This window comes from Prunus persica, chromosome G4, assembly GCF_000346465.2.
Source record: "Prunus persica cultivar Lovell chromosome G4, Prunus_persica_NCBIv2, whole genome shotgun sequence".
NCBI classification, from domain to species: Eukaryota; Viridiplantae; Streptophyta; class Magnoliopsida; order Rosales; family Rosaceae; genus Prunus; species Prunus persica.
The window spans coordinates 8,820,165-8,830,884 of NC_034012.1; the positions used below are offsets into that span (position 1 = coordinate 8,820,165).

General features: G+C 36.4%; 2 protein-coding genes across 3 annotated transcripts; both read right to left on the reverse strand.

The window, feature by feature from the left end:
- On the reverse strand, positions 669–1,501 carry LOC18779233 (NAC domain-containing protein 66). Its single transcript, XM_020561572.1, has 3 exons — positions 1,079–1,501; positions 825–1,030; positions 669–702 (listed from the first exon to the last, which is right to left on the reverse strand). Exons 1-3 carry the CDS (start codon positions 1,499–1,501, stop codon positions 669–671), a joined length of 663 nt encoding a protein of 220 aa, XP_020417161.1.
- Positions 3,363–10,688, reverse strand: LOC18779814. 2 transcript variants are annotated; one of them, XM_020563266.1, is made up of 12 exons: positions 10,320–10,655; positions 9,820–10,011; positions 9,289–9,498; positions 9,072–9,182; positions 8,094–8,171; positions 7,829–7,993; positions 6,871–7,191; positions 5,929–6,197; positions 5,209–5,371; positions 4,346–4,695; positions 3,735–3,812; positions 3,363–3,636 (listed from the first exon to the last, which is right to left on the reverse strand). In XM_020563266.1, the coding sequence occupies exons 1-12, from the start codon at positions 10,464–10,466 to the stop codon at positions 3,618–3,620; spliced, it is 2,103 nt and encodes a 700-aa protein (XP_020418855.1). In that variant the 5' UTR covers positions 10,467–10,655; the 3' UTR covers positions 3,363–3,617. The 2 variants fall into 2 exon arrangements, with proteins under 2 accessions (XP_020418855.1, XP_020418856.1); XM_020563267.1 differs by having other exon boundaries at positions 3,447–3,636; positions 9,072–9,161; positions 10,320–10,688.

Below are 10,720 nucleotides of genomic sequence, written 5' to 3' on the forward strand. Positions count from 1 at the left end.
GGGACATTGATGCTCAAGAAGGACTATGTTAGCTTATTAGATATCAAAGCAGCTGCTAATTCATGATCATGAGATGCTTGGAGCAATAGCTTAGTATGATTAAGTTTATTTTTATTCTTTTAATTTGTTTCTTGTTGATTGTAAAGTGCTTGTTTTTATCAATGAATAATGATTGCTTTCCATTACACATGTGTTGATACTATATGATAGGGTCTATTACGATTAGTTTACAAACACTAGGTCACAGGGTTGAAATTGTAAAAGACCTGACAATGCTAGCTAACTGTTGTTTGAAACGCTCTTGTGGTTTTCTCCTTGGGCAACTTTGTCTTATACAAAGCAGTACTGAATATTCATGTCTTTAAGTAGTGTATATGTTCTATTATTTTGTTCGTATATACAACTTATGAAATTCTTCGCCATATAAATAGTTAATACACGAAAGTACTCCAATAAATCCTTTTGTGTATTAAATTTGGAACCTTTTTGACTAAGCCTGTAGATAAACAAATGCACTAAGCAAGCTACACATATATCTACTTATAGTGTTGTATTAAGAGCAGAGAAATTACAAAAAGAGGAATTAATTGTCCTCTTACGGTGCAACAAAATTGGATTAACCCTCGATATCGCTCATAAGGTAATCCTCGAAAAGCCTAAGTTGATCTTCAATACTCGTGCCCTGCTGACCGTACTGTGCAAGCAAAGCGGGATTAACCATGGTGTCCTGTTCACCCTCGACATCGTTCATAAGGAAATCCTCGAGAACCCTAAGTTGATCTTCAGTACTTGTGCCAATCATGTCCTGCTGATCGTACTGTGCAAGCAAACTTGGATTAACCATGGTGTCATGTTCACCCTCGACATCGTTCATAAGGTAATCTTCCAAAAAAAGTTGATCTTCAGTACTTGCGTCAATATGTTGCTGCTGATCATCATGCACATACTGGGCCTGGATTTCTCCACTGGAAGGCAGGTCAACTTCATGATTTTGTCGTTCTTCTAATTTGCTTTTGCCCGATGTTTCTTTCTTTCTAACAAGACAAAGAACAATTGTCTCTTTGTTTCGCACCCGCACGAGAGATTCATCAAGCTGGAACTCAAGCATGATCCAACGGTCATCATGGGGCGAGCCAGGGTTCATGTACCGAAATCGTTTTCTGATGCCAATATCATTCCCACAAGCACGTATTTTCTTGCCGGAGTCTTCTCCTTTCCACACTCCGGTACCCGTGACACCAACTGTTCGGCAAAACCGCGAGCCGTTCGGAGTCTTCTTCTTGAGTGTGGTGAAGACGTAGATGTCTTCTTGATCATCTGGTGATGAGTGGTGGAAATCTCTCCATATCTCCCATGGTTCTTTTGTACCGTAGAGATCGCAGTCAGGAACAACACCTTTAGGATAGTCGTTTCCATTCACTCTGGGGAGAAGGTAGTGAAGAAGTAGTTCTTCTTCTGAAGGCGTGAACCTGTACCCAACTGGAACTTGATAGCCACCCATACTTAATTCTTAACTAGGGTTTCTAATTAATGATGCGCAGTAAGAGAGAAACCAAAGGCTGCAAGTGAGAGAGCAACTAATTATTTGGGGTGTATTTATAGTGGTTGAATTTCTTGCAACCCACAAGTTCACGTTCCGAATTATTTGGGTAATTATTTTATGGACTAATCAGGGCTTGACATGTAAGGTGGATTGAGATAAATGAGCATATATACCGGGTGTATTTTGTTGCAGATAATTATGCCAAGGAGAATAACCTAAATCATTGATATGTTATATATTTCTCTTAGATAAAGATAAAATTTTAGATAATTTGAAAAAATTTCTTAGATGAAGATATGATTTTAGATAATTTGAAAATTCAACCATGAGATCATATAGATATATACATGAACAAACGCCTCAACTTGCCGTCGTTTCTCTTTTTGCCTGTCAACATTTTTCATATGGAGTTGTTCAGATTTTGATATGGCTGAAATGATATATATATGTGTGTACAAAGATGATATATTTTTGGTCTGTTTTTAGGGATTTTTTTCAAATTTTCTAACCTATATGTATATCGAAAGTATTAGATGGCGGGAAAAACCAACCTATATGTATTGAGTATATGGTTATATGTAGAAGAAGGGAAGGATCCTTGATATATACGTCAAAGATATGGAACAATATCGGAAAGACCAAAAATTGGGCATTGACGATGGATTGCCATTTAACTTATTTATTTCCATAAAAGGAAGGATGTGAAATTAAATAAGAGGATTGGAATACCAGGTTTCCAAATTTTATCTTTTGCTGGACCAGTGTTTTTTACATTAAAAAAACTGTCCTGCATTCGAATATTTGACTCTGGATGGACTTCTTATGAAGGATGTTTCTTATCTGTCCCCAGACAAATGATGTCTCTCGAATTATTCTTTGGATGCAAAATCGGGGAAAACAAATTTTAAAAAAAAATACAGTATCTATGTAAAGCGTATAGCCATGCGGCTATACTATTTTCAAATAGTGCAGCCGATCGGCTTTAACATAAAAAAATCCCGAGTCGAGCCGCGCGGCTGTACTATTTGTAAAAAAAAAAAAGAGGCCCTCCTAGCGCCTGGTGTCGATTATCGATTCGGTGGCCGCGTGTCAACAAAGTATCGCCGCACGGCTATACGATTTTTATGCGGGGTAGAGCCGCGAGGCTGTACTATTTGTAAAAAAAAAAAAAAAAAGACCCGCCTAGCGCCTGGCGTCCGACGTCCGACTAGCGATTCGGTGCCACGTGTCCTCAAAGCATAGCAATAAAGGCCACACTCCGTAGTATAGCCGCGCGGCGATACTATTTATTTAAAAAAAATTAAAAAAAATGATCTTAGATATATACTATTAATTTGCTAGTTTAGATAATATATACTTTATAGATTTAAATTTTTTAATATATTTTGTTTTTATTCCATACTATGCCAGGAACAACGTATGGACTTCAATGGTGAAGGAGACTACTTTCTTTTTTTTTCTTTTTTTTTTTCATAGAAGCGTTTTTAGGTGCAAAACAGTCGGGGTTTTGAAACTTATGCTCCTCCTGCTTCAGGGTGTTTCCCAAATCTCAAATCCCTCGATGTTGGAGTTCATTGTCCTGGTAAGAGCTTAATGGAAAAGCTTTTTACAAACTGTCCTGCACTTGAATATTTGACTATTGAAGGACTTCTTATGAAGCATGTTTCTTTTATGTCCAGACATGATGTCTTAAGAATTATTCTTTGGATGCAAGATCCCTCGTCAATGCCAATATTGTTTTCTGGTACCATTATTTTGCAGCAGGCCTAGGTTATGAGAAATTCGTGTTTTAATGAAATGTGGGGGTTGGTTGCTACATAGAAGCCAAGACATGCATTTCACAAGTGTGTGCAAAATTTGTATCACAAGCTCATTATCAGCCATATGTTGGCAATAAAATTCAATGTTGAAATTGAAATGTGCTGATGTTTTTACACAATGGGCACTTCCACTTATAAGATATTGATATAATAACAGACTAATCTATACATCAAAGGCTCAAAGACAATACATAGATAGCCGCAAAAATTGATCTTGCAAAAACAGAATAGTATATTATGCATCTCTACCCCACTCAGCGACTTCTTATTATCCTGCAAAATTTTAAGCAAAAAATTTATAAATCACTCATATCCAGTCAATGCACTAAATGGAAGTTTAATAAAAATTAAGTGTTATATAAATTTCTTGCCTTCCCAATCGAGAGAGTTCGGGTTCCGCAAGAAGCATATCTTGCAGTGGTTTTGCATTCTTTTCCCTCTCAGCAAAACTGCAAGACAAGGGAGGCAACTAAAGTTTCAGTAATTTCAAACCAGGATTGCTAACTCATTTTCCCAGATAACTAGATGGTAAACAAAACATCAAGGCTCTAATAATTGCTCTCTGAACCATTTTATTATACCCATCACCCAAGTTTTGACTGCTTCCCTAAATAAAGTTTCACAGTTCCTTCATACCTTATCTCTGTGGTAAATCAAATTTATCTTCGTATGCATGAGACCTTTTTCCCCTTAATATGGTAAATTTAATGCAGTGTGACTGAGAACTCAATATTTCAACAATTACTTCTCTAACAGAAAGAAAAACACAATCAACATAAAACTCATGGACTAAAATTTTCTAATAATCTTTGCAATTTCCCTACTGTTTAATAGGCCATACATAGTACACCCCTACAAGTTTGAGTTGCAGTTAAGATGTCTTGACCAATAATTTGATTAATCCCTATATGAGAAAAGCGCAACAGAAATGAAATTTAAAACTGCTGTTTCTCAGGCAAGGCAAAAGTAGTGAACTACCCACCTAAACATTTGATCAAGGGAGATAAGCTTGTTGTGAATAGTGTGCTTGCTGCCAACATAAGTCACAACTAAGCTACCAGCATCTGGGTGGGGCCAGCTCCTTGAATTAGGAAACCGGAGTACAAATGTACCAGATTCCTGTAAACCCCTTGAACCTTGAAGTGAAGTTTCAGCTTCTTCCTTCGTAATGAATCCTTCTATCCACTTGGGAGATGTTGAACTCCACATTGTATTTATCCAATCTTTTGATAACGTTAAAGCTACAGGATATAACCAACACCACATCTTTTCAAAGTTCTCTTGGGCCAGATATTCTTGGCAACCAGCAATTCTCCTCAGTAGCTCAAAGTCCTGAAAACATTTCCCAAAGGAAAAGAATAAACACTTTTTGCAAGCTAAATCAAACATGACAACTTCATCCTCAAAACTAGTTCCCGCAGAGTTTCATTATGACATATTATCCAGAGTGTAAAAGCAACAAGCTTGATATGAAAAAATGATTTGGCTACATATGATGAAATTAACCCCTGGATTCTCCAAATCTAAACTAAAGCAACCACATAGCTATTTATGATATTTGTTAAAAATCTTCCCTACAGAAAAATTTCACAAACTTAATGGATTGAACACAAAGATAAAATTTATTAAAAAATACAACTCATCTGAAAGCTTGACAGTGTGTAGTGTTGATTGCTCAACCAACTTCAATTGTCTTGTCATGCAACAATCCTTGATAAATGGTTGATTCTGCTCTAGGAGCATCATCATGAGCATAAGATGCACTTGATCTCATAGGAGATTCAAAATGTCTACATCTTAAATATCTAAACCAAGCATATACTTGAGAGAGAGAGAGAGAGGAACCTGTTGTGTGAGAGCCCGAGAATTACAAGCAGCAATCTTCATGAATTGCTCTTCAATTTCAAAAACCACACTTTCCCATGGAACCTGGTGTTTATTTTGTGAGATCAAATTCCAAGCCTTATTTCCTTCCTCTATCAATTGCTTCGCCATTGCTATTTGGTGCCTGAGGGAATAAATAAGAAAGAAAAAAGATTCTGATTATACAAGGATAAGGAAATATATGGTATCTAAAGCACAAATCAAGGATCACTAGGTAGTAGCATAATCAAACTCTAATCCTTTTTTTTTTTTCTTTTAAACTGAGAAATTTTTTCTTCTCTTGGGTGAATTGACATAAGTATACACACGAAAGGGGGTTTAGTGATTACATGATCAGTAATATATTGAGCCTGAAATGAAAACAATGGATCTGTTGTATTCTTACTCAAAATTAGAATCATAGCAAAGGAAGGATGAAAAGAATAGAAAAATACAGCTGTTCCCTACAATTCTTTTGGATTTGATATGAGTCAGTTTTTACAGGAATGTCTAGTTGGAATCTGAAACTGAAAAGAAAACTAAATTTGGCAACCAATGGAATAGAAGGGTTGAAGGAGGATTCTTTTTTTTCTGTCATAATGAACAGAAATGACAAATATCATGCAAGAAAGAATATCATCATATATTTGTTAACTCAACCGAGTCTGTAATATTTATATTAAGAAAAACACTAGTGATTACCTGTGGTGTGAACATCCTGAATATAAGGAAACCTGATGGGAAAAACTCAAAAGTTCTTCGTTAGAAACAGTGCTGGAAATCTCCTTGAGCAGAAGAGTCTTCTCAGTTAAACCTGCTAGGCAGTATTTAAAAATGGTTGCATCCGACATTGGATTTCTACTACTTGATGTACTCTTGAGAGCTGAGTTTCTCGCTTCGGGGTTCTCTGAATCAGTTTGGGAGTCATCTAATTCTTCAAGACTGTCGGATCTCCTCACCACATTTTTAACCTAATTTTCAATTTATTTCAATTAGACTCTTGTCAATATTCACACACACACACGCCCAAAAAAAAAAAGTGCACATTTCCATATATCGATGTTAGAAAATTTATTCTAAAGGTTGCATATCTTTTGAAAATAGGATCATTCCAGCACAATAAATTAAACAAATACCATGATCCAACCTACTTACTATGATTATCTTCAAATAATGCATTAAATATATTTTTATCTTTCCTTCTGCTCAAATGGAAACATTAGCAAAAATGTAAATCATTCTTTTTCACCATTCAGCCTTATCAGGAATATTAATAAAATTTCAAAAGTTACATTCTTCGGAAATTATCAGAATTATTTTTTTTCACTGAACTGAAATAATTTTAAAAAATATCCCTTTCTTCCCAGCAGAGGTTGAAAAGAATCACACTTTTAGAAGAGTTTACACTGTTTTTCAACTCTCCTATTATTTTGAAGTTACTCATATGGGGTCCCTTATATAGGAAGACTTTTGACAGAAAATGCTGGAGAAGACAAATTCGGTCATGATCATTAGCGTATCTGGATTATCTAATTGTTCATTATATTACTTCCAACAGAATAAGAATTTCAAACAAAAGCACCCCATGGAATATTTTTGTATCATGAAACTCACTTATCATTATAAGAGAAAACTAATGAATACCTGATTAGCAGTTCTGGAATGAGAGTTGCATTCGTCATCTTGTCCCAATCTACACCGCTTTGATGATGGACTCAGTTTTTCTTCATGAATAGAACTGTGATGAAGTTCTAATGTTTCATCATCCAATCCCGATAACTGAGATAAATTAAGTTGATCATTGGCAGATGCTGGCCTTTTCCACAATCTAGAGGACATCCGAGTACTACGATTCCTTGAGATACAACGAATAGGAGGGGAGAATGCCTTGAGGAAAGGATATGTTTCCAGTTTTGGCATGTGAAACATTATGCGGAACATCCGATTATCACACTTAGATGAAAGCTGAAATGAGAAAGAGGATAGTCATTGAAAATTTCTAGCAGAACATAGAAACATTTGGCAAATAAGTAGATCTTGCACTAAAACTCATCAAAATAATACCCCTATGTGTATTCACCTCAGAAATGGAACATTTTCAACAGTAAACCAATCACAAGATGCTAAATGAGAGGGACATCAGTGTCGATTGTTCTCACACATGCAGGAGCACACATGTACACCCATATCATATGCAAACAAGTGACTTCCTCCCACTACAATAGAATTTAGACCTGTGACATTGAGAGCATACAATAGCTTGGAATGATGGCTGATTGAACAGTACATCGATAATTTTGCAGGGATGATTTCTAAGGGGAACCTAAAAGATGGACAGATCGGATCATTAGACCACATTGCATGGCGGGCCTAACAATCCCTTAATTTAGCGAAATCAAGGGATCCCTTAGTGTATGGGCCCTAACCTGAAGCACTAGAGTTCGTCATCATGATGAGGAACAATTTTCACAATTTTGTCAGCATAAGAGATTTATCAAATAAACCTATTTAATATCATGCTTGTAAGTACCAATGTGTAGGGAAGTATCTCATATATCTTCACAAAAGGTGCCAAAAAGATATGTTCTCTCTAACTTAGAACCTGAGATATCTTCAGCTTAAAAGACGCATGCCCATGCAGCATTTTACTTGGTCTATCGCAAGAAGCAAATTCAACCCCATCTTGGCTTGCCAAAAGAGGAGCTTCTCCGTCACTTGTCTTCTCCACAGGTGCCCCATTGTCAGCATATACGAGAGAAGCAATAACCTGTAATAGAAGCAATGTGTCAACTGTGCATGCTAATATTTAGTCACTGTTGCACATGAAATTTAACAATGCATGTAGTGCACAAAATCCAAATACAAACCTCCAACTCCTTGTTTATAGGATGGGAAAAGGCATCTAACAGTACAACATCCAGTGAAAAAATCCTGCGACAAGAGGCCTGTGATATGGTAAATAAAAGTGGCAATATCAATTAGGAGATATCTCATTGCAGTAGCCATGGATTATAACTTGAGATATATTAATAAGGCAGACAGCATCCATTACTGTTATAGAATGTTTATGCCCGTCAGAAAACTTTTGAAAATAATAATCAACATATCCAATTGAAGTCATAACAATTTGAATCAACAAAGTTGTAATTCTAACTACTTGGATCCTTGACATTGTACATATTGAGATTTCTGGAAAACAAAATCAATTTTATAAAAAGCATCATCACTACTGGTATATTGTAATAGTAGACAAACTTTGTATCAATGAATTCAGTTCATATAAGGAATAATATCTCCAATTGTGCACCCAAAATGTGCAAGTTAGCCTTGGCATAACAATGAAAATTGTTTCTCTTATAGGAAATATTACGGATGTTTCTAAAAGCTTGTCCACAAAATCTTAGTTACTCCCAAGGCGTCACATGAAACAGCACAAGGTAATTCTGTCAAAAAGTTTGTTAAGGAAAAAAATGAGTTTACTCCTTTTGAAAGTTGAGTGGTTTCTCTGAGCATGATTCCTTTTAAAATAAGTGACAAACAAAGAATTATAAGGTTGCATCTTTATAAACCCTGAGATTTTACTGCTACAGCACTTGGAAAGTCATAGATGTTACAGAAATAATACAAGGCGACTTTGATGGGAATTTTGAGAGCAATAAATATAGCAGTTTATGTCATAAGAATTATTAAACTCGTTTTCGGGACTTCATATATGTATTCTTTAAATGATACTGCTGGAGAACAGTGAAATGTAACTCTGTATGTTAGTCCGTTTTGATTTCCCACGTGCATAGAGTGGTAGTAATGAGGACCACGAAAGAGATACCACAGACACCCAAACTGACCTTGCCACCAACAATACTCCAAACACCATCACTGCCCTCTTCAATCTCCGATGCAGATGAATTATCAATGGATAATTGTAGAGGTGGGTCCTGGAATACAAATATATTTCTCTGTAATAAACATTTACTTTGGTGAAGAGGGAACTGGATGGGATAGGAAAGTGAGTAAATTGAAAGAATCCCTTAAGGAATCACAAGGTTTGCAACTACTACACACCTTAGCATAGTATTCCATAATAGATGAAGTTAAGGGCAAAACTTTATGATTGTGGACATAACCCTGCAAACTGTTGTCATCTCCACCACCACAAACCAAAGTGATCTTCGTCAAACCACCTGAAATGGAATCTTTGTTGAACAACGGTGACATAGCTCTCTTTCCCGCAATTTCACCATCAATGTGTAGCAGCACAAAATCAGACGAAACCTAAAGTGAACCCATAAACTCTGAGCATCTCATATATTAAACACAGAAGGTAAACACTAATTTCACCAATGACAAGGGGTACCGAAACTGCTTTTCATATGTAAGAAACAAAAAACCAAAACAAAATCTTTTTTTCTTCTCCCTTAGTATACTTTTATCATTAAATAGAGTCTGAGTTCTTTTTTTTTTTTTTTCCTTAACATAGATAGCTTCTTAGTCACATTATGCTCTTGTATTTACCAATGTAATAAAATCCATGCGCTCCCTCCCCAAACAAAATGTTCGAAATGAGTAAATCTTTCAATAACTAATACATCATACCTCACACCCAATATGAATCCATTTCTCCATAGGAAACTCAGTCTCCATAGCTACATGTGGAACTTCTGACAGTGAAGTCAAGTCACAAGTTTCAGGAGCTTCCTTGTGTACGATACCCAATGGCAAGAGCACCATTTTCTTCTTCTCACTCAGAACAAGAAAAGGAGCACCTTCCGTGGCACCTGATTGCACCTGCATATCCGACACTCAATGAACAACCATTTCACAAAATGATCCAAAAAACATAACAGAACACATAAGAATCGACAAACATTCAAAACAAAGCACTTGGGTTAAATTGTCCATATATATAGAAAAACAAAAACAGAACAGAACTCAACAAGAAACATGAACAAACAAAAATCAATCATCATAAAAGTCCAAGAAACCATCAGCAACCATAAAAAACACAAAAGTGAGAAATGGGCATTCATCCTAATACCCAAAAGAAGTAAAAAGAAATACAAAAGAAATGAGGAACTGGGTAGTTTAAGACAAACCTGAATGAGCCTGGCAGGGAAGGCAGTGGAGCTCATGAGGTAAAGCCAAAAGCAAAGAGAGAAAGCTCCTTCCTGTACTTCAATTTCCGCTCTGAAATCCTTTAGCAGCGAGTAGTATTCCACGCTATCTTTTTCCTCATTAGCCATTGTTCTTCTTCTTCTCAGCCTTTGCTCAACAACCTCAACTGGGTTTCTTCGTTGCTTTTGTTTCTCAAAAACCTTAAAACTCTGTCGCTGTCTGTCTTCGGGAACAAAACAGCGGTTCTTTTTAGCGACCGCTGTCAACTAACGGTTGGTACTGTTGGTGCTCTGTTCCGGTTGTGCGTGAGATGGGTAGTAATCTGGTGCTCCGCGGAGTAGAAGGAATTTGACTACAATCAACTCGCGCCATATAAAGGGGC

What these genes read in the sequence shown, in the direction of transcription:
- LOC18779233 (XM_020561572.1), bottom strand. Translation starts at nt 1,501, where the DNA reads ATGGGTGGCTATCAAGTTCCAGTTGGGTACAGGTTCACGCCTTCAGAA. An exon ending in TCCAGCTTGATGAATCTCTC is followed by an intron (nt 1,031 to 1,078) that starts GTGCGGGTGCGA and finishes CTTGTTAGAAAG; the next exon opens with AAAGAAACATCGGGCAAAAG. An exon ending in ATGGTTAATCCAAGTTTGCT is followed by an intron (nt 703 to 824) that starts TGCACAGTACGA and finishes ATCCCGCTTTGC; the next exon opens with TTGCACAGTACGGTCAGCAG.
- LOC18779814 (XM_020563266.1), bottom strand. Translation starts at nt 10,466, where the DNA reads ATGGCTAATGAGGAAAAAGATAGCGTGGAATACTACTCGCTGCTAAAG. An exon ending in TCAGGATGTTCACACCACAG is followed by an intron (nt 5,372 to 5,928) that starts GTAATCACTAGT and finishes TTATTCCCTCAG; the next exon opens with GCACCAAATAGCAATGGCGA. An exon ending in CTCGGGCTCTCACACAACAG is followed by an intron (nt 4,696 to 5,208) that starts GTTCCTCTCTCT and finishes AAATGTTTTCAG; the next exon opens with GACTTTGAGCTACTGAGGAG.